Source organism: Cydia amplana, chromosome 13 (assembly GCF_948474715.1).
Source record: "Cydia amplana chromosome 13, ilCydAmpl1.1, whole genome shotgun sequence".
NCBI classification, from domain to species: Eukaryota; Metazoa; Arthropoda; class Insecta; order Lepidoptera; family Tortricidae; genus Cydia; species Cydia amplana.
In genome coordinates this window covers 4,951,065-4,974,506 of record NC_086081.1, presented here as the reverse complement: position 1 = coordinate 4,974,506, position 23,442 = coordinate 4,951,065, and the positions used below count along the sequence as shown (strand labels likewise).

At 39.9% G+C, this 23,442-nt stretch overlaps 1 protein-coding gene across 1 annotated transcript; it reads right to left on the bottom strand.

Annotated features, from left to right (window-relative positions):
• Window positions 1-4,187: 4,187 nt before the first annotated feature.
• On the bottom strand, window positions 4,188-23,314 carry LOC134653693 (zinc finger CCCH domain-containing protein 14). Its single transcript, XM_063509086.1, has 12 exons — window positions 23,116-23,314; window positions 22,053-22,095; window positions 20,505-20,672; window positions 18,754-19,433; window positions 17,825-18,018; window positions 16,820-16,942; window positions 14,465-14,597; window positions 12,484-12,635; window positions 10,853-10,987; window positions 9,337-9,941; window positions 7,843-7,998; window positions 4,188-4,429 (listed from the first exon to the last, which is right to left on the bottom strand). Exons 1-12 carry the CDS (start codon window positions 23,152-23,154, stop codon window positions 4,227-4,229), a joined length of 2,631 nt encoding a protein of 876 aa, XP_063365156.1. The 5' UTR covers window positions 23,155-23,314; the 3' UTR covers window positions 4,188-4,226.
• Between the last annotated feature and the right edge of the window lie 128 nt (window positions 23,315-23,442).

Here is a 23,442-nt window from a genome sequence, read left to right as displayed (position 1 = left end):
CAAAGTGCTTGAATTAGTGCTTGTAGTTTAGGACTAAAATACTAATGAGGTTTCAGCTGTTTTGGGTAAAAAACTGTCCTTAAGTTCAGGTACTTAGTAGTACCTATCGTATTAGAGAGCTCTTACTATTGTGAGAACGGAACACGAATGGTCACAAGAGGGTTCTGGAGTAGCGAGGATCGTTCGCAGCTATTTGCGTGCGGAGCGACGTCCTGCACATACGCATGGATATGCTATAGAATCACAGCACGGCGATAAGCTGCTGAAACATTCTATGCATAGGTACTTTAGATATTACATATTATATTACCCATGTTTGAGTTATGATGATGATTTATTATCAATTTATTTAGGTCATATAGTCACCATTAGATCACTATAAGTATAGGTATGTTGATATCGCTCTCTATTTATAAAAGCCTATTAAAAATCATTATTTGATATTAAACTTTCGTGAGACATATGTATTTTCAAACTGTTTATACGACAACGGTTTCACTCCTTGTTTCACTCACTTGAATTGACAACTCCGGATGCGGAGTGCACCGCGCCCCCCGCCCCCGCCGTCAGCGCGCGCGCAACGAGCGACGAGGCGGGCGGCGCGATCAGTGCACGAGTTGCAGTCGCCGCGAGCACTCGAGCCTGAGGAAGGACCCCTGAAGGGCCCGGAACATGTCGCCAATAGCGACTAAAAATTCAAGTGAGTGAAACCGTTGTCGTATAAACAGTTTGAAATCATTATTTGTCTCTTTCATAAAATTTTCTTGGAACTTTAATTACCTAAAACGCCCCCATCATCATCATTCAATTTAAGAGCTGGGCTCTTGTCGGTTGCACCTTGGTCGATCCGAAGCCAGCCCCAAGGCAAGCACGTCACAATAAATACCTAAATAAAAAATCTTCGAATCGCATTCGCTACGCTCCTGCATGTAAGGGACCGCCTTTATACCAGTGTCACCACAGTCATTTAGTCAAGTGAATGATTACATTATTGATATTATGTTGGAGGATGTTTATTTATTGGATAATGTTACGACACGTTCGAGTATGAAAAGGTATTCGTAAGTAATAGGTGCAATGGGCAGGACACATTGATTGTACCTAGAACCGATGGCCGCTGCGGTAAAATATATGTTTCAGGGGGACCTAATAGCCAAGATATAATCTAGTCGGAAAGAGAAGAGTTGTGGAATATATTGGGCCCCATACAATACAAGCCTGGATAGGATTAACAATGCAAGGGCCTGAAATAAATGATATTTTATTTATTATTTACAGACTATACTGCCGGGCTATAGTTTAGTCGAATAGTGACATGTCGCATTTTATCACTTCGCATAATTGCAGTGTTGTTAAAAAAATATGTCGCACAATCGTGCATCGCACACTCGTGGTCGCACTTATGTAATAAACCCGAAGTAAACAGAGGTTCATGCTATGACGTATTTACGTACCTACCTATCTATAGGATTAACAATGCTTGCGTTGAGGTAGACCTAAGGTCGACAAATGCAGATGATATTATATTCATATCAATTAATCTACCTAATAATATCTTTAGGCACGTATGCATAAGCGAGTTTCATTTCGAATTTGCCTGCCCCAATATAACCTTGCTTTTTAAACAGTTGTCTAAATAGTCTAGTACTTTGATTGATGGCTATAAGAAACAAACTAGTATCTAGATTAGTTTTAGGCACTATAGTAATCTAGCCTTCAAGTTTTATTAGTTAAACTAAATCAAATCTTATTGACTAAATATTTATTGCTTCCTATATGAGCTTGTATTCAAAAACATGATATCCGCGATTCCATCAGGCACGCTGACGCTCAGATACTGAACCTGAACCTACGGGGCCTTAACTCAGTGCGCACTTGGCAAAGGCCTCCTCTAGATAGCTCTTTCCACTGTAGCGTAATTAATGTACAGCCACCATAATTATATCGGAGCAACCAAGGTGTTCACAAAATCTGAACAGGCACTCTAACGCCCTGACAAAAGAGGCGTGTTCAGATATTTGTGAGCACCTCGGCCGCTCCGATATTACATAGCTAACATATTGCAAGTCACCCTGTTGCCTTTGCCACCCACACTTGATCTTCATCCGCCTAAACAGTAATAGGGGCGAAGTACATAGAAATAATAGAATTAATTGCCCGAATTGATATGACCTCTCGACCTATTTATATTTCCTGTTCTGATTTCATTTGCGCTAAAGGTGTCTCAGTAACCTGCCGACCTAGCCAAGGTGACAATCGCTATCGCTACGACAACGAAACGCTTTGTGTCTCTATCACTCTTCCATATTAGTGCGACAGTGACAGTTGCGTTTCGATCGCCATGGAGCGTAAGCGATTGGCTACGCGGCCTATCTGTCTACGCGTGCCGATTAACCTTTTCCACGCCGTGTCAAACACAAAAGCTGCCACTCAGACGCCACATCATTAAAGTGTCAAAACTGAAGTTGAACTTTATGTATATGCGCGTAGGTCGATGTTGCTCTGTGGTCTGTGACCGATTAATCGGTCTTTGGCGTTGAAGCTACGGTGCGGATATATCGGTCATTGGCGTCCAAAAGGTTAATGGTTGCCCTGTTAGAAATAAATATAAAAGTACTAAGCTCTGCCCGCGACTTCGTCTGCTATGCGAAATTGACTAGAATACCATGGCTACGATAAATACGTGATCATTTTAGGCACTCACAGTGCGACTAAGTACCTATCATAAAGGCGTAGCTTTAGACACAGCCATAGACGCGCAAATAATCGTGGAGTCAGGTTGACCCGTGTCTAAAGGGGCCCACTGATGACCAGTCCGCCGGACGGTATCGGCCAGTCAGTTGTTCGGAGCAGGGATGTTGCGAATATCCGCATCCGCATCCGCGGAACTTCCGCATTATTTTCAACTTCCGCATCCGCATCCGCATAAAATCGATGCGGATTTAATGCGGATGCGGATGTGGAACAGTTCGGTACAGGAACGTCTTAACATCGGCGTAAGTGCTAGACTGCTAGGTAATTTAGTCATTAGTCAAAAAAACCTATTAGAAATTAGCAGTCAAGCGTGAGTGGGACTTAACATAATGTACGGAACCCTTGGAACGCGAGTCCGACTCGCACTTGGCCGGTTTTTTTTAAATAAAAATTACTAAAATGTAATATTTGACGTTTTTTATGTACCTATCTTGACATCCGCATCCGCATCCGCGGATGTGAGCCTTTAAAAATCCGCATCCGCATCCGTGTCACCCAGTGGGCATCTGATTCAAAGGAGAATTTTGACAGATATGGCGAATGTATGGAAATTTTACGAAAGTTTAAATTTACGATTGAATTTTTCTGTTGCCTTTTAGAGGAAGAATATGAAATGGCTGATTCGTTGTAGTCCAGTTATCTGGCTTTCAAAATCACTCGATTTTATAGCTTGAGCATCGATTTTTTTATACAAATTTTACTAAACGCTGACACTCGTTCATCTCATTTTAGGTACAACTTTGCATAAGTGTCTTTATTATATTGTAAAAGATTTCAGATTTTCAAAGGTCATTCGTTGTAAACACACTCTTTGGGATAATAATGACATTTATTATAAAAAATATATCAAGAGATGTGAACGCTAGCGACTTAACGGTGACTGCCTTTTTCGCAGATTTTGCTCGACGCAGTCTTAACTGACAGGCCAATATCGTCCGGCAGACTGATGGGCCCCTTAAAGATGTTACAAGAGTTAATACGGGTCTTTTTTAGGTGATTCCGAGGTGATTAGGAGATGGTGAGAATAAATCAGTCAAATAAAACAACAGTTATAATTAGAATAATTTTTTATTTTTTATTTTTATTTATTATTTTTTCTTTTTGAAGCGCTGGTGGCCTAGCGGTAAGAGCGTGCGACTTGCAATCCGGAGGTCGCGGGTTCGAACCCCGGCTCGTACCAATGAGTTTTTCGGAACTTATGTACGAAATATCATTTGATATTTACCAGTCGCTTTTCGGTGAAGGAAAACATCGTGAGGAAACCGGACTAATCCCAATACGGGCCTAGTTTACCCTCTGGGTTAGAAGGTCAGATGACAGTCGCTTTCGTAAAACTAGTGCCCACGCCAATTACTGGGATTAGTTGCCAAGCGGACCCCAGGCTCCCATGAGCCGTGGCAAAATGCCGGGACAACGCGAGGAAGATGATGATGAATCAGAATAATTTTATAATTTGACTAAAATCTACGTGACTACACAGGATATCTCCACTTAACAGAGTCAGGGTGATAGAAGTTGCACTCTGCCTTATTTAGACAACCCTTCCCGTACCGGCAAGGTTTGGGGTGTGCGAAGTGGCACATAGGGTTGACGCAGTTGGGGTAGAACTTGCAGATAGTAGGCAGGGCTGAAGGCTGGATGGTCTTGAAACTCGCGGCTGGGACTACGTGGGATGCTGGGGACAAAATTATGGAGTTAAAATAGTATTTACTAGCCCATGCATATGTTCTGGTCTTATTCTTGTTGTTAGGGGCTATGTACGGCTCCACAGCCCATGTATTACTGCGACCATTCCTGATTTATTGTGAAGTGCAACTTCAAGATCTTTCTGATCTCGAGAGACTCGTCTAGTCAGAGCACTTTGAGGTTCTCTCGTTTGTACAAAAATGTTTAAAGAGGCCCACAGATTAGCAGTTCACTGGACGATATCGGCCTGTCAGTTAAACGCAAAAGGCGACAGTTCTGAACAACTGACAGGCTGATATCGTCCGGCGAACTGGTGATGTGTGGGCCCCTTTAGTTAAAAATTCACCAATAGAATTAAATTTTATATGGAAATATTTTACAATAACTAAATCCAAACACAAGAAATACCATTTGTGCTGCACGGCTAGCACATGATTACCCGCGGGATAGCTCGCGCCGCGAGAGACGGCAGTCGCCCGTCACAAATTTCTATCTCTATCTGTCAATTCCTCGATTTTGGCAGCATGAGTTCGCACATCGAGAAAAGAGTTCCACGAGAGAGAGCCATCCCGCGCGCGACTTAGCCAATGTGGCCATTTATACATGGAACAAACTTTTCATTCGTGGCAACACTGAATCGGTAAAATAATAATCGGATAAGTAATGAATAGTCAGCCTTAGAAACGGAGCGTCCCTAGTCACGATAACTTTGTCTCTTTCTCGCAGTATGAAGAATAAGAAATAGCAAATATTATTTTTAAGTCGAAAATACTGTCAATCAAAATTTGATTCGCTTTGTCGTTACAAGTTGCAATATATTATTATAATTATCTAAAAATTACCTACCTAATCATTAAAATACAACTCCTTACGAATAATTGGCGTTTTGTTAAAAGTTTTGGCTAACAAAATACCATCTTTACGAAGAAGTCAAGTTGTAAGTACTTACGTACACAATTCAATCTTCATAAAGCTCTTTTCCGTTGTCTTTTGCAAAAAAAATACATTCCTTTTAAATCTTATTTACAGACTAAATATCTTATGCTAATCCCCGACATATCCCCCTTATGGCTGGCTAGCCGCTGCATTGCTGGCTTCGAAGATAGATTGAATGACAATCATGCACAAGCCTATCATCAAACACGGAGGTATTCTCTACACCTAAGCATGCTGCTGCTGACCGCAGCCCTCCTGCCATCACGGAGGACATAGAAGGGCTCAAGCTGGGAACCTACTCCGTGCAAGGACAGTCGAGTGTTGATAACACTTCTCAAATAATGTGACTTTTAAATAAATACTACCAAAAACTTTAAATTATTTTATTTACTTTGACCTTTTTGAGATAGGTACTCAGATTTAAGTACGATTCGTCGGAGTCGGAGCGCATTTCACATTTGTATGCCCAAAGCCGGTCGGCTGCTTGCGGATCGGATGGCTCCGGACGGATTCTATCGCTTCTGCCACACATTATGTAAATAGGTACACTGAAAAAGCATTCCGGCGCGGCCCAACTCCAGCCGGTCGGTGGGAATCGTAACTTAAGGATTAGGCTAGTACCAACTCGTACACTACAAAGTAAGTATTACGGCTGTGATCTTCTGTGAGGTGGAGTTTGAGTTGAGCTGCCAGATTCATTATTTGCATTCTTTGTGGAATGTTGTTTCACAAAATTTCGTCTAAATCGGTTCGGCGGATTAAGCGTCAAGAGGTAACATATAGTCAGCAGCAATAGTTGCTAAGCGGGCGAGGTGTTCAAAATTACCTTGACGCGCTCTTATTCTCTTAACAATAAAGTCGCGTCAAGATCATTTTGAACACCTCGCCCGCTTAGCAACTATTGCTGCTGACTGTACATAGGTACAGATTTACTTTTGCATTTACATTATAAGTGAGGTTGATCGCAATATTCAGGTCGGGATTGTGTTGTTTATATCCCACAATGAATGGAAACACCTAAGGAGCGACATAATATAGGTTGTCAACAATAATTGCATGTAAAAATACGCGTGTAAATATAACGGGTTAGCACTGATTGATAGCACGTAATTGTTTCCCGGATTAGCAATGTAATATTTTTGTATCAATTATTTATGTTTCTATTAATTATCCCCCAGTCAATTCGCCACCAAAGGTTTGCTTTGTTGATGAGGTCGTGGTCGTACAATCTTAGGCTTAGATTTTTTTCTGTCGGATTTTCGTTTAACTTAAGAGAACAAACAAGTCATTGTGAAAAAATATAATAATTTTGATATTAATGGCATGATCATGAAACTCAAGATTCAAATTATACTTAAACAAAAAAGTGTTGTAGTATGAAATAAATATAAAATATGGAAAATTATCTTTCTTTTAGAACAAAAGTCAACAAAACTTCGACCAAATGCGCTTGTCGCCAAACTCAGTACCGGGAGCAAACCCTAGTCGCGACCCTCTAGCCTCGAAGACAATTTCTCTCATTTTGACGTTCAAACGCGGGACATTTTGTCTCCCATAGTACACTCGTGCTACGATTTTCGAGAGTATCCCGCGTGGAACTGTCAAACGACAAAATTATGTCGCTTTGACATTTGTCCGCGAGACAGCGGGTTGTCGCGCGGCTCTTATGCTACCGATTCGCGAGAGAGCTCTATGTCGCGGCATTTTCTCGCCTGTCGACTGTCGCGCCCATCATGTGCTAGCCGTGCAGAAAGAAAAAAGTGACGTCTTAATTTTTTCGGGTAGGAATATAAGCAATATAATAGATGTGAAAAGGGCTATTACTCGGGAAAACAACAGGGCTCTGCCAATGTACTGACAATATTGTTTCGAGCCCGTGCATGCAGAAGTGTTGTAGAAAAGGACAACATGATATTTATGGACAACGTTTTTAAAAAAGTTAATTTTTTCGGCAATGTCTCATTCAATTTATTGTATGATCAAAATTAAAGATTACTAATCATTGACATATATCTAAAGACAGGCCTTATCCTAAAACGAAAGCCCAGTCTAACGACACAACGCGATTGGTTAATGAGTTCGAATCACGCACGCGATTAGTCGCAACTAGTTGCATTAGACTGCACGATTGGCTCGAATTCGTGAGTGACACCGCTGAACTAGCACCATTCTTACATTCTTAGTGCCCGTCTTAACGTCTTTAGGTATATGTTAATGTTACTAATATGGTTCCCATTACTGAGTCATTTGATCTACATGATGTGTTTGATGTACAAACGCAACATTCCTAACTGTACATTGACCTTATTACAAAAGGCATAAGGTCCACTGATGTACAGTTAACAGTGTGGGTGATGGTACAGTGGCGTTCAAAAGTGCATGGATAGATGTCGACCGTAATGCCTTAATATTACGGTTGAAACATGTCCATGCACTTTTGAACGCCAGTACAGAGACAACACTCACCCACGAGCTTGGGCGGCTGCGTGTGCGTGTAGACGCAGTCCCGGCGCGTGCACGCGGCCGCGAACTTGCAGCGCGGGTGCAGGAATGCGCACGCGCTGCCGTAGCGGCACGCAGGGAACGCTCGGCACGGGACTACGGCGCGTTCCGCCGCTGACACTGAAAACGTAAAGCTTTGGATTCCTCCGAAAACGGTGCCGTCATATGACGGCCGTCATATAGCGGCAGCAAAAGACGGCCGTCTTTACGGTGGCGACATGTGGAAAGTACCACGGCGTCATAACACACCGTCATCCACCAAGGTCAAAGCGGCAAATTTGAAAAATGTAGGCGCGATGGGATAACGTCCCATAGAAAATTTGAATATCGCGCCTTTTCCTACTGACAAGATTTGCTTGATCATCTATAATTTACTTGGAGGATGAAATATCATCAGAAGAGGAAAATAATCGTAGTACGGAATCGTTTATTCAAATCTCGTGTCATTTATTCAAAATGGCGTCACCGCTATCTAATAAAACGTTCACGAAACTATCGACAAGGTCATGACGGCCGTCATCTTACGTTACGTTGACAATCAACGTAACGTAACGCCGTCTAGGAAACCGCGCCATCTTGTTTACATAGACAACGTTCTAGTGACGTCAGTCAACGCTATATAGCGGCCGTAATATGACGGCACCGTTTTCGGAGGAATCCAAAGCTTAAACGTATCGTAACGCTGTCTAGGAAACCGCGCCATCTTGTTTACATAGACAACGTTCTAGTGACGTCAGTCAACGCTATACTATAGCGGCCGTAATATGACGGCACCGTTTTCGGAGGAATCCAAAGCTTAAGGTAAGAACTACTGGATCAGAGTTTATGAACTATTCGCATCAAACATCAAACGGAGTTGGGGCACATCTTAGAGTCGGACCACGCCACAGAATAAATAATAGTACTAGGTACAGAAGACTCACTCTCTAACAAAACGCGTCTGTTACGATCAGCACAGATATGGCCGCTAGGTGGCGACAGCGCCACGCGCGGCTTATGGCTAGACACCAAAATTGGTGTGGAACGGATGTACTTTTAGCTACCTGTAGCAAAGCGACGAAATCGCGGAGTGAGACACGCCTGACCACGCTAAGTTTTCTTGCCGTGTGATAGGTACGTCAAGTATGGAACTTACAAGGATAAGTATGCATTCTTACTGCCAAATTTATGCAAAGTTAGCTTGATCAGTCTATCTTAGTAGTTTTTAAATGGTATTTGAATGTTCTATAACTATATTGGACATTAAAGACATTCATATTTAGACGGTAGCGAAAATGATAGTGAGCAGTGAGCAGTTGCCACATCAAAATGTAATGTAGCTCTGGTAAAGAAGGCTCAAATTCCTCTGACTGTGGGTTCTATTGCTAAGACAATAAGGTTAAAAAGACAAAAAAACAGCCTAATCAACAATAACTAAAAGCGTAAGATGTGAAATAGCAAATTTTTCTAGTTACTTACATGAAGGAACTGAATCATATTTGTGTGTATTAGTGGTCGTAGTGACAGTAACGTGGTTGTCGCTACCAGCGCTCTCCGTCCTCTCTCTCGCTCTCTCCTTCTCTTTCTTTTCCACATCAAACACTATCGGGGACTTCTTTCTCTTTCTAACAGTCGGCGACACTTCTATTTTATCCTGTGTTTCTTCAGTCTGTTTTTCCGTCTCTGGATTTATTATAACTTGTGTGTCACTTTCTTCGCTAGTATCACTTAAACGCTTTTTTTGTACCGCGCTTGTTATTACTTCTATGTCATCTTTTGAATCTTTCTTGTCATGTTTTGGTGCCTTACTGTCTGCGGGTAGGTCTTTAATATTTTCTTTCTTAGATTCTTTGCTTTCTTGTTTATTTTGTATTGTCTCTGTTTTTTCTTCTTTTTCCTTATTATCTTTGTCGGGCTTGTCTTTAGTTTTAAAGTCAGTGGCAGATTTTTTGCTTTTGTCATCATCATCTAAGAGACCTTCGGTCAATAGTTTCTTGGCTAGGAACACATTAGGATCGTATCCATCCATGGTTACGATAAATTGTGTGTCTTTTTGTTTGTCCACTGTTGGGTTGTGGATATTTCTGTAAACAAATAAAATAGTTATTTTCGATACAAGTGCGAAAAAGAGGGAATTCGAAACGAGTGGCGATAAATTAAAACACGACCGAAGGGAGTGTTTTAAATCGACACAAGTTGCGAATTACCTATTCGCACGTGTATCGAACAACGTTTTACAGTACATATGGCACTTTAAAGTTTCGACATATGCACGAAAAGTGCTATTTTACGCACTAGTGCGGAAAAGTAGCCCCATATGTACTGTAAATATTATTAGGGTAGGGGAGTAATAGCCTCATTTGCAAAAAAATACTTATCAGACTCTTGAACACCGATTCAACTCCTTGAAAGAGTGAGTTAGCCTGGCTGATCTCTTTTTCAATGGCAGTGGGAAGACACTCCTGGCTTCGGGCAAACTCGGCTCCGTTCGGCTCAGCATTGCTCCAAGCAATTATTAGGGTTGACACAACTTGACGCCTCTTTGGGTGCACGACCACAGATAAGATAATGACTTGATTTTTGACAACCCTAAATAGCCGAAAGGGATAGTGCGATAAGTTAGAAAAGGATGATGTTTTCATGATGCGACCCTGAATCGCTGTCAAACTTCGGTTTTGTAGGAAGTGTCCTTTCTGTATGGTAGTACTATGACTTATTCTGTGTTAGTGGATGATCTGGGCCCCATTGCTCGAACGATATTAGACTAATATTATTAGTCCACGAACTGGGGCCTATTTCTCGAACGGTATTAGACTAATATTATTAGTGTGTTGTCATGGTAACCCATACGATTTGACAGTTCGTGGACTAATAATATTAGTCTAATACCGTTCGAGAAATAGGCCCCTGTCATATCGTATGGGTTGCCTTGACTACACACTAATAATATTAAGACTAATATAGTTCGAGAAATGGGCCCCTGTTATAAACTTACAGTGTTTCTATGACTAGAGTGTCGTCCCGCACACTAGACGTTCTCGGATCATTACTACGCGGCGGCACGTAGTCGGTGTTGATGATCTTCTTAGTGAACAGAGCGGGCGAAAAATCCTCTTTCTCGAGGGGCGATCTGTGACACATGATAAAATTATAGGTGAGTGACCAACCTCGAACGATGCGAAGGAAAAAAGTTAAAGTATATTTAACCTTTTGAACGCCACAGACGGCATATGACGACAACGCAAAATCGTGACAACGACGCCAAAGACGGCATTTGACGTCGATCGTTTTTAGGGTTCCGTACCCAAAGGGTAAAAACGGGACCCTATTACTAAGACTCCGATGTCCGTCCGTCCGTCTGTCACCAGGCTGTATCTCACGAACCGTGATAGCTAGACAGTTGAAATTTTCACAAATGATGTATTTCTGTTGCCGCTATAACAACAAATACTAAAAACAGAATAAAATAAAGATTTAAGTGGAGCTCCCATACAACAAACGTGATTTTGACCGAAGTTAAGCAACGTCGGGCGGGGTCAGTACTTGGATGGGTGACCGTTTTTTTGCTTGTTTTGCTCTATTTTTTGTTGATGGTGCGGAACCCTCTGCGCGCGAGTCCGACTCGCACTTGGCCGGTTTTTTAATACCACATCGGTGGCAAACAAGCAACGGCCCGCCTGATGGTATGCAGTCACCGTAGCCTGCAACTCCAGATAGAAGGCTAATATTAAACTGTAATCGCGCGTTTGGCGTTCAAAGGTTTTCAATAGTAGGCGTGCGATTTCCACCCTCAGCTCGTATGAAATGCATTTTTTTTTGCTGGACCTGTTCCTTATGGCGAAGGCAAAATTTTACTGAAAGCGGAATTATCCCTTCGGCAAGTGAGATGACAGTCTTTTTGGTAATAATACTAATCATTTGGTAAGGTTGCCAAATGAGGACCCATGGCTCTTTTTCAAAAAATCAAAATTAAAAATCATTTATTTTCAAGAGCAATAAATTCCTACTTTACAGCTAGACTAATAAACAGTATTCTGACGACAGAACGGCGTGCGGCGTAATTTTTGGATGCAACCGATAATCCACACTAATATTATGAATGCGAAAGTGTGTTTGTCTAGATGTCTGTTACCCCTTCACGCTTAAACCGCTGAACCGATTTAGTTGAAATTTGGTATGGAGAGAGTTTGAGTCCCGGGGAAGGACATAGGGTAGTTTTTATCACAGAAATCACCCTTTAAGGGGGTGAAAAGGGGGGTGGAAGTTTGTATGGGGAATCGATAAAATGCAGATTGGATCAAAATTTAAAAAATAGGCTACCCAAATTACTAACTCCACGCGGACGAAGTCGCGGGCAAAAGCTAGTAGGAAAATGGGGTCCCGTTGTTTCCCATAAAGTTTCAAGTCATAATGTATTGTTTGTCATATTATCATTAGCCATAAAACTGAAACCGTTAACATTTCAGAATTTTCGTTAGGTTATCGTATAGATAGGTTAGGTTAGGTTAGATTTGTTTTATGGCAATCCTGAAAAGTGACGCGTTTTTGAACAAAATCAATTATGACTAACGAAACTATTTAAAACTACTTGGGAAACGATAGAGACCCAGGAAAATGAGAACTTACTTTTGTTTATCACCGTCTGTCTTGTCGGTCGCTTCAGTGTGGCCATCAGAGTGCACTTGTATGACTATCTTCTGTGCATCGACGCACCGTCGCATCGGCTTTACAAGCGCTCGCTTCACTTTCGCTGGCTCTGCTTCCACTTTTGGCGGTATCTACAATAGGGATGATGTTGAATTTTATCACAAAATCTAGTAAAATAGATAGCAAAAGAGCAAGTTATCACAATAATGTGAATATTAAAATAAAATACGGAAATGTTACAAAAATACAGAACCTGAAATTTTCAAAATTTAAGTTTTTTTTAACTTCCAAAAACGATAAAAGTAAGGGTACCATTCGCTTCCTTACATTTTATCCAAAAAAATATTGTATAGCAACTACAATACATAACCGCAATATTTCACGGACAAAACCGCAATTTTCTTGGTTTGTCCATATTACAAGATGGGATCTCATTGCAGTGACCTTGACGTCACGGTCACTTATCCTTTTGTAAGGGGCGTTTCGCGAGTGAAGTGCGACTGTCGAACTTTGACTATAATTTCTGACTTTTGTATTGCTTTAATCCCATATAGACATTTGATCCTAAAAACAAAACCCGATCGATTGATACCATAAATGAAAATTAGTCATGTAGCCTATAAGAGATGATGGATATCATATTATACCAAACTAGGTAAACCGAACACTGTTCTGTTAAGGTTGCTATGTAAGGTGAGGGTTTGGAGTTTAGTGTTCTTGACGTTGTTTTAGTTAGGCCTGATTTTAAATATGCCTGTTAACGTTAATATGACCGGATGGCATGGATGGACCTGGGACACAGAATCAATAATAGTACTAGGTACAGAAGATTCACTCTCTAACAAAACGCGTCTATTACGACAGATATGACCGCCAGCTGGCGCAAGCGCGAGCAGGCGTCCGTTACTTATCGGTGCGCGGCAACTACTATGGATAGATTCTGAAAGAGCTACGATTTTGTATGATTCCATGTACATATGTATATTTTCTAAATCAAATTTCTATTACACCTTATGTGTATAATTGCATGAATTCTATAGTAATTTAAATTGTATTTTTTCCCTTATTTTCTCGTAATGCATGTTAATTATAAGATGTAATTATTTTTGAAAAGATGTGTCCCGCCGAGTTTGTTGCCGGTCCCATATTGGGATACCCTCCTCCAATTGAGGGGGGATTTAAATCTTCTCGGGGCAGAGGTGTAGGGTTGGAGCCGGTCTACCTAGCTTTATTTGACGTTCATAAGCGCATTGTAATTATGCCTACTTGAATAAACTATCTTTTATCTTTATCTTATCTTATCTAGCCACCAAAATTGGTGTATGCCGCATGTACTTGTAGGTGGGTCAATCAACTATTTCTTGTTGTTATTCTGTCCCATCAGCGAGGAGACAATAGTAGCATAGATTGTTAGAAGAACTGCTGTACCATGTTCTACTAACATGCGCAGTAGATGTCCCATTATAGAAAGGTCTTATAACTACCATAAAATGCAAGTTTGGTTCATTTAAATACGAAAAACCTAGAATTTTAACAGTGACTCAGGAGACAGTAACCATAGCAACGTGTGACAAGAAAAAGTTGATTAACCCAGGTACTTGTAGCATAGAGAAAAAAATACATAGATTGCTCACTCCATACATCAGTTTTAGTACCAAAAAGACTATTAGCATCTAGCATCGAGTAGCGGAAGTATCAGTCTGTGTTTTATGGGTTAAAAGCCTGAAATAAATGATTTTTTTTTTAGTACTGCTACTTGACAATAGATGTAGCACCGACCGGAAAGTCTTATGCTGTTGAGATAAGACTTTCCGGTCGGCGCTACATCTATTGTCAAGTAGCAGTACTGATAGTTCCGCTACTCGATGCTAGATGTAGACACTGAAATTAATAGTCTAACTGATGTATGGAGTGAGCACTCTTGTCTTACTATATTTGTCTATGCTGGGATAGGACTCACATTGAGCAGGCTCTTGTGCGCGTCGGCGACGGCGCGCAATAGTAAGCTGTGGCTGGGCGCTGACACGCGCGGTCGCGGCCGCACGCGCACTACACTTGCACACACTCGCGGCGCACGCTCTAGTACTGCCACTCTGCAACAAATATTACATTGGGTGAATCAACTTTTTCTTGTCACTCGTTGCCATGGTTACGTTCTCCTGGGTTACTCTTTAAAACCTGATTTTTAGGCATTTAAATTCACTAAACACGCTTTTTTGTGATACTTGAAACCCTTTCCATTGAGGGTCGTCTACCAAGCGTGTCAGAAGAAGGTGGTGTACAATGTCTTCTAACAAACTATGCTACTATTGTCTCTTGGCTGACCGGACAGAATAACAACAAGAAATAGTTGATCCACCCCATTAAAGTTAAACCGGTCGCACATAGGACACGAATTCAATTTGTACGCAAACTTAACCTTTTGGACGCCAATGAATAGAATAGAATAGAAATCATTTATTCAGACAACACATCAATACAAACAAAACACATATTGCAAATACAAGGCGAAGATAAACAAATCAGTGGATATAGAGATGTGAGGCCGAAATGGTCTCCACTCAGCAATGCAGCTGGCACGACTAGCGTTGGTTGGCGCTGGTTTTCTGGCAAATGCACCGGAGCAATGACCGATATATACGCACCGCAGGTCCAACGCTAATGACGTATTAATCGGTGATAGATCACAGAGCAACATAGACCTAGGTGCATATGCATAAAATTCAATTTCAGTTTTGACACTTCGGTGACGTGGCGTCTGAGACAGCTTTTGTGTTTGACACGGCGTCGAAAAGGTTAACATGTTCACTGTCCGTGCCCCGTATATAGGTCACAGCAAGCCTTTATTACAAAGCCGTAAGGTTAACAAAAGGGATGATGACACATATTGAATTTTATAACAAAATCTGGTAAAATAGATAGCAAACGAGCAATTTATCACAATAATGTGGATATTAAAATAAAATACAGGACCTGAAAGTTTCAAAATTTAAGTTTTTTTTTAACTTCCAAAAACGATAAAAGTAAGGGTACCATTCGATTCCTTATATTTCATCCAAAAAAATATTGTACAGCAACTATATACATAAACGCAATATTTCACCGACAAAAACGCAATTTTCTTGTTTTGTCCATACTACAAGATGGGCGATAAACCCCTGGCCGTTTTGTATAGGTCGTTTCGCGAGTGAAGTGCAACTGTCGGCCTTTGACTACAATTTCTGACTTTTGTGTGGCTTTAATGCAATGGGCCCCATATAGACATTTGATCCTAAAAACAAACCCGATCGATTGATACCATAAATGAAAACTAGTCATGTAGCCTATTCAGATTGGGACAGTGAACGTGTTAAGATACTGATCGCACGGATAGTGCGCACAATAAATAGGTTTTCCTTCGTCAAAAGGAGTAACTTTGAATCATATTTAGATAAAAAAATGGAATATTTTCCTTACATGTTACATAAGGTTAGTAGGCATAGGCATCTAATTCTTAACTATACCCACGTAAGGCGCACGGTCCTACCCGTAACTTCCATGTAATTTAAACCATTTTCAATTGTACGAGAGTTGATTTTTTTTTTGTTTCGTTCGATTTCAAAACAAGAGTAATTCAACCAAATAAATAAAATAAAAAATTCAACCATATTTCTTTCGCTATTAACACATTCATTGCCACCCAGCCAAACAAGACATGCGCGCAAGGCCACAAAAATTTCGTCATATAAAGCTGTAGTACCACGATCCCGACTATCGGGTAGTCCGGCCTGGGAACGAAATCATAAAATACCCGATAGTCTGCTTTCGGCACTGAATGTGTTAATTTCAAATTCAACTGGCAATTTTTTTGTACCGTAGGCCTTAGGACCAGGGATGTTGCGGATGCCGATGTTTTGACATCCGCGGATGCAGATTTTTAAAGGCTCACATCCGCGGATGCGGATGTCAAGATAGTACCATAAAAAACGTCAAATATTACATTTTAGTAATTTATATTTCAAAAAACCGGCCAAGTGCGAGTCGGACTCGCGTTCCAAGGGTCCGTACATTAAGTCCCACTCACGCTTGACTGCTCATTTCTAATAGGTTTTTTTGGTTAATGACTAAATTACCTAGCAGTCTAGCACTTACGCCAATGCTAAGACGTTCCTGTACCGACCTGTTCCACATCCGCATCCGCATTAAATCCGCATCGATTTTATGCGGATGCGGATGCGGATGTTGAAAATCATGCGGAAGTTCCGCGGTTGCGGATGCGGATGCGGATATTCGCAACATCCCTGCTTAGGACAATGAAGGAGACAGATAAGCTTACTTGGATGAAACCCTTTTAGAGCTGGTTTCATGCTTATCATCATTATGCTTTCTCTGCTTTTCCGGCGGCTCATCTAAACGGCTCCGAGCCTTCTTCGGCTCCGGGTCTCTCTCGGGCGTGAATCTGAAAATATTTCATCTAAAATAATCTCACCCCTAAAAGAAATCCCTTAAAGGGATAAGTTCGCCTTTGTACTGCCTATCCTGTGCCATATATTTGTGTTGTGTTTTACACAATAAATAATTTTAACATACATACTTACATACAATAATCTTACACGAAAAAATTATCGGTAACTATATGGTCTTCACCAGTTTTAACTAATTCACAAATGTTGGTTTAAGACTAAAAAAATCTTGATGTAGGTGATTCTATATTCTAGAAGTGGTCCCAGGATTTCCCCAGAATCCCATCATAAAAACTTGCGTGATGATAATGGGACCAACTGGGCCATTTTATTTAAAGTTGTCCCCTACACTTTTTTTTTAATTTGTGAATTTTATATGTTATTTCTACTCAGAATCACAAGCTCTTTCTATCCTAATAGGGGAAAAAAAGTGTCCTTAGGTTTTTTCCCATTCCGTTACCATTTCTTCATAGACTTTGTATGGCGGTTTCGGAATGGAAAGATCGAAAAATGTATGGAAATCTTGGGATACTTTTTTTCTCGTATTAGGATCAAAAGAGCTCATGATTCTGAGTAGAAATAACATAAAAAATCCCAATTTTGAAAAAAAAGTGTAGAGGACAACTTTAAATAAAATGGCCCAACTAAACTTTATAACAAAAAAATATTATTTTCAAATCGATCCAGCCGTCTTCGATAAAAAAAATATCCCGGCGAACTTAGACCCTCGCTGCACACTTCTTGCCAAAAAGAGATCTTGTCTGAAAATGGCACATTTTGTAAAATAATATGGCACATACAAAAATTTAATTTAAATAATTAATAAATATAGTACGAGTACATCACTCTCCTTACTACCTTAATGCGTAATTAACAACCTTTCTGGACTATCTGCCTTCTCAACTTTCTCTTCTCTCGCCCCGAGCCTCTCTCTGACCGGTCTCTTGGGCAGCTTTAGCTCTATCTGGGGGAGGGTATCTACCTCTTTGGGGGGCGCTTTAGGGCAAGGGGAGGGGGAATTGCGGGAGAGGGGCGGGGTGGCGGGGGCAAGGGGCGCCGCTTGGGATATTTCCTGTAACAAAGTTAAAATAACAAGGTCATACCTAACAACAAAAACCGGCCAAGTGCGAGTCGGACTCGCGCACGGAGGGTTCCGCACCATCAACAAACAATAAAGCAAAACAAGCAAAAAAACGGTCACCCATCCAAGTACTGACCCCGCCCGACGTTGCTTAACTTCGGTCAAAAATCACGTTTGTTGTATGGGAGCCCCACTTAAATCTTTATTTTATACTGTTTTTAGTATTTGTTGTTATAGCGGCAACAGACATACATCATCTGTGAAAATTTCAACTGTCTAGCTATCACGGTTCGTGAGATACAGCCTGGTGACAGACGGACGGACGGACGGACGGACGGACGGACGGACAGCGGAGTCTTAGTAATAGGGTCCCGTTTTTACCCTTTGGGTACGGAACCCTAAAAAAGATACCGCCAAATATGGCTTTGCAAAAACAAATGCATCACTCGGCACTATATAAAATGTAGGGCTAAATAAGTAAGGGCTCATTTAGACGGGGCGATAACTCGCATGCGAGTTTGATTACATTGCGTCATTTGATCGGTCGGTTGAATTGATGTAACCTCCATGGTCCGCAATGCAACTAAAATCGTATACGAGTTCGCGCGCCTTCTAAATAAGCCCTAAGGATGAATTAAAATGTTCTCATGACTTCTTAAGGATCCCACCATCTACAATCTATGTGACCAACTGTGAATACACTTTAAAAAAAAATGAATACTTTACCTGATACACATCTTCAGCAAAGTCATTCATCAACTCTTCAGCTTCAGTCCTGATTGTCAGAAAATCCTCATCATCAGACATGGAATCTAATTGCTCTGCCAATTTCTGTTTCAACCCTTGGATCTTAGCTTCAATCTCATTCATTTCCTTAATTTGCTCATCTCTTGGAGCAGGTACGGTAGGTATGGTAGGAGTTGGAGACACTTCCTCAATATCTTGTTCACTGATTGTGGTAATACTCTCCATACTAGATTGTGAAGGTTCCGGCTGTGAACTTATAGTAGCAGGATCTATAATAGGTAATATAGGCCGCTTCAATTCTGGAATAGAAGGCTTTATATCCACCTTTGGGTCAATTGTAGGTGTCTCTAAAGTGATTCCATGGTTCTTCAAGATCTGACCAGCAAATACATCAGTAATGGATGGTTCAGATTCTTTTTCCATGTTCATGAGTAGAGGTGGTACATTTGGCCTGATCATTTCATGTTTTTTACTTTTCTTCTTGCTCTTATGAACTTTTTTGGATTCTTTATCTTTTTTCTTGTGTATTTTATCTTTGTCCTTCTTTTTGGACTTTTTGGAGCTCTCGGATTTTTTGGATTTATCCTTGTCTTTTTTATCTTTAGTTTTCTTTTCTTTTGACGATGAACTGTCTTTGATCTTCTCAGATTCTGGTACTTCTGAAATTGATAAATTGTTTCCTGTTGTTATTATTTCTCCGTAAGCAAGACACTTTCTTACAAATACAAATTGTGTATACTACTAAAATATAACATGATTGCATGATTTGAGAAAAAAATATTGAGGGATAAATAACCCATAAAAACTGCCTTAAACCATAGAGAAATATATCTAAGACAAGAGTGCTCACTCCATACATTAGTTAGACTATTAATTTCAGTGTCTACATCTAGCATTGAGTAGCGGAACTATCAGTACTGGTACTTGACAATAGATTTAGCACCAACCGGAAAGTCTTATCTCAACAACATAAGACTTTCCGGTCGGTGCTACATCTATTGTCAAGTAGCAGTACTGATAGTTCCACTACTCAATGCTAGATGCTAATAGTCTTTTTGGTACTAAAACTGATGTATGGAGTGAGCAATCTATGTATTTTTTTCTCTATGCTTAAACTAATATGGCAATGAGCTCCAATAATGAATTACTAAACTACAAATACAAACATAGGAATTACTATTTTTAGAAGGAAATATGGAATAGTTCACTCCCTTGCGAGACTCCCAACTTGCCAGATCTAGGACACCAGCCCTTCTACCAACTGAGCAATAGAGACTTACCCCCTTATTCATAAAACTTTACGGGCCTGCTTTAGTTAAATTATGTTTTATCCCTATCTTCCAAATACATAAGTCAAAATGACAGATAAAGACAAACGATTCATGCTAACCTAGGCCAGTAACGCGTTTATGAATAACGCGTAACGCCATTACCATTTTCAGCTCACAATCAGCTCTACTGAGTACATGGGTGAATCAACTTTTTCTTGTGTCTCGTTGCCATGGTTTCGTTCCCCTTGAGTTTTAGACATTTAAATTCTCCAAAAACGCTTTTTTGTGAAACTTATAAACCCTTTCGGGGTCGTCTACCAAGCGTGTCAGAAGAAGGTGGTGGACAATATCTTCTAACAAACTATGCTACTATTGTCTCTATGCTGACCGGACAGAATAACAACAAGAAATAGTTGATCCACCCACATGTTAAAAAGAATAACTAATGCAAATACTCACTAATCGGTGCTGTAACGGTGACCTCCTGCAACTTCTTCAGCACCTGATGCAACCAGTTGACAAACAGCTCGGTGTTGTCACCGAGGAACAACTGTAGGTCATCCTCCATTTGAGCGCGCGTGCGCTTGTTAGCCACCATGACCATGACGTAGTCTGGGAGCTCGTCATCTGTAAATACGTCAGATATTATAAAAACCTTAACAATAATTTTAACCTTTATTCGATCCCTTAATTTTAGCCTTGTTTCTAAAAACAGTGTGTTAAAAAAGAGATATTTCTCTGTGACATACAGAATTAATTTGATATGGAGCGCAAAAATCTATTATACCTGTCCAGTTACATGTATATATTCTTATAAAATGTGTGTTTCAAAATGTATGCCTGTTAAATGAAATTCTAGGTGCGTTGTTTGTTATTATTTATTGTGTGTAAAATGTATATATTTCATCATTATTTCATCAAATAACAGTGTCATTTACATCAGCAGTTATGATTAAGCTAATTTACAAAGATTTTTAGGGACCTAATTTTTTTAAAAAGGAAATACAAGATGACTTATAAACGATGAGCGTAAACTTAAGAACTGGCTCATTCAAGAATGTTTTTACTCTGTTGAAGAATATTTTGATTACTTTAGACATCAAACTTGACATTTTATGATATAATTTAATTGTAATTTTGACATTTTAGTAATACGCTAGATATAAGTGCAATAGATTGTTAGATTTAAGTACTCTAAGTACATACCGTTGCATGCTTCTTTTTATATTTAGGCAGTTTCTAGAATAGTTTTGCATGCCAGCTTCTGGTGGAATGTGTGTGACCACGACATATTTTTTATAACATCTTTTTGTACCACATTTTAAAGCGAAATAAAGATATTTGTATTTGTATTTTATATGAGCCAAAAATATATGTTGATAAAAATTTGTAGGAATATTTTTCTTTACACATATTTTACAATTTTTTTTAAAGGAACAATCAATTAACTAAAACAAACTGCATTATCTTCAAAATATTGTCATTTAGCTTTGATACACAAATTTGGTAAACTTGTCAACAATATGCAGCAGTAAAAATTATTGTCATCATATTTTGGGCCACCGTGTATGAGCCAGGGATGTTGCGGATGCGGATTTTTAAAGGCTCACATCCGCAGATGCGGATGTCAAGATAGGTACATAAAAAACGTCAAATATTACATTTTAGTAATTTATATTTCAAAAAACCGGCCAAGTGCGAGTCGGGCTCGCGTTCCAAGGGCTCCGTACATTAAGTCCCACTCACGCTTGACTGCTAATTTCTAATAGGTTTTTTTGGCTAACAACTAAATTACCTAGCAGTCTAGCACTTACGCCGATGCTAAGACGTTCCTGTACCGACCTGTTCCACATCCGCATCCGCATTAAATCCGCATCGATTTTATGCGGATGCGGATGTTGAAAATAATGCAGAAGTTCCGCGGTTGCGGATATTCGCAACATCCCTGGTATGAGCACACCAAAATAAATAAAAGTAAATGTGAACAGTTATTTATACTTTGCTTACCAACATAACAGCCCAGTTCCGTGAGTTTAGCTTTGATGGCAGACTGAAAACAAACACATTTCAGATGTAGGTGATATCATAGTCACTCACCAAATGTAGAGCGGTCTTCACACTATGTGTGGGACATTGCTATACACACACATAGCGTTGTCACGCCAATTTCGCATCTGGGGCCCGTTTCTCAATAGCTTGTAACTTGTAATACAAGCGGATGTCACTTTTTGACAGCATTTGCTAAAAAGAGACTTCCACTTGTGTTACACGTTACAAGCTTTTGAGAAATGGGCCCCAGTGTGATAACCACCTAAAGCATGACCTAAAGAATGAGGTTGAGGTAGCATGCAAAACAATGTGCATATAGCAAACAACCCAGTGTGATACTATATTATAAAGTCTCCTCAATCAACTTCTTCATGTAAACTATTATCATGATTTATATATATTAAATCTACCCAAATATTCTTTACAACCATGATTTTATAAAATTTGGCTTGACCAAACATGTAATTCTGTGGTAGTTATGTGTCTTATAAAACTGCAAAAGCGCAGTATTATACCTAAGCTTATTGCTCTAGAGCCTAGGATCCCTAGGGGCATATGCAATATATGCATGGACTAATCTAATCTAAACAAGTCAGTAGCCAGTATTCTATTTTTTCTAGTGTCTTTTCCCCTACCAGACAGGATGATTACAAGAAACAATTCATCAATACTAAATTAATTACACAAAACACCTACTAAGTGAAGGCAGGTGATCAATAACTTAATATTTTAGTTGCCAGGTTTGTATTCAGGTACTGAGGTTATCTGAGGCTTTAAATCGATATCTTGGCGTTATTTCAGTTATTTTAACACACTGCGGAACTATGCTGCCGTGTTAGTTATATTTTATATTGTATGTTGTATGGTTATGCTACACTCCACCAGATGACAGTTAAGTGCAAAGGAAATGTAGCTGGTATACGATAATAGAAAGTTAAGGGTTACTTTAGTTTACAACTAATATTTATACTCAGAAAGGAGCTATTACAAGCAGTTACAATATGTAATAGAGCTTATTTACCCGCATCTTTTGGCCAATCTCACTGCCGACGACGTCCATTTCGATGTCGAGTTAATCTAGAACAGATTAAGCAGCTCACAATAAAAGCTTCTTACTCAAACTTAGTACACTAACTAACACTTTAATGTTTTAAATAGAACATTGTAAATCTACAATTAATAGCTATTTACAGTCCGTAATTTAATTTTACGATTTATTTCTTCATTTCATTCACATTTCATTTGTCAATTTTGCTGCAGACGAAGATTACATTCCAATCCGCACAATCACCGTACCCGTAGTATTGTTCTTAGCAGTTGTGAGCGTGGCAAAGAAAGGTGTATGCAA

Coding starts and splice junctions, on each gene's coding strand:
- LOC134653693 (XM_063509086.1), bottom strand. CDS start 23,154: ATGGACGTCGTCGGCAGTGAGATTGGCCAAAAGATGCGG. Junction 20,673..22,052: donor GGAACTGGGCTGTTATGTTG/GTAAGCAAAGTA, acceptor ACGTATTTACAG/ATGACGAGCTCCCAGACTAC. Junction 18,019..18,753: donor TTGCTGAAGATGTGTATCAG/GTAAAGTATTCA, acceptor ACTTTGTTACAG/GAAATATCCCAAGCGGCGCC.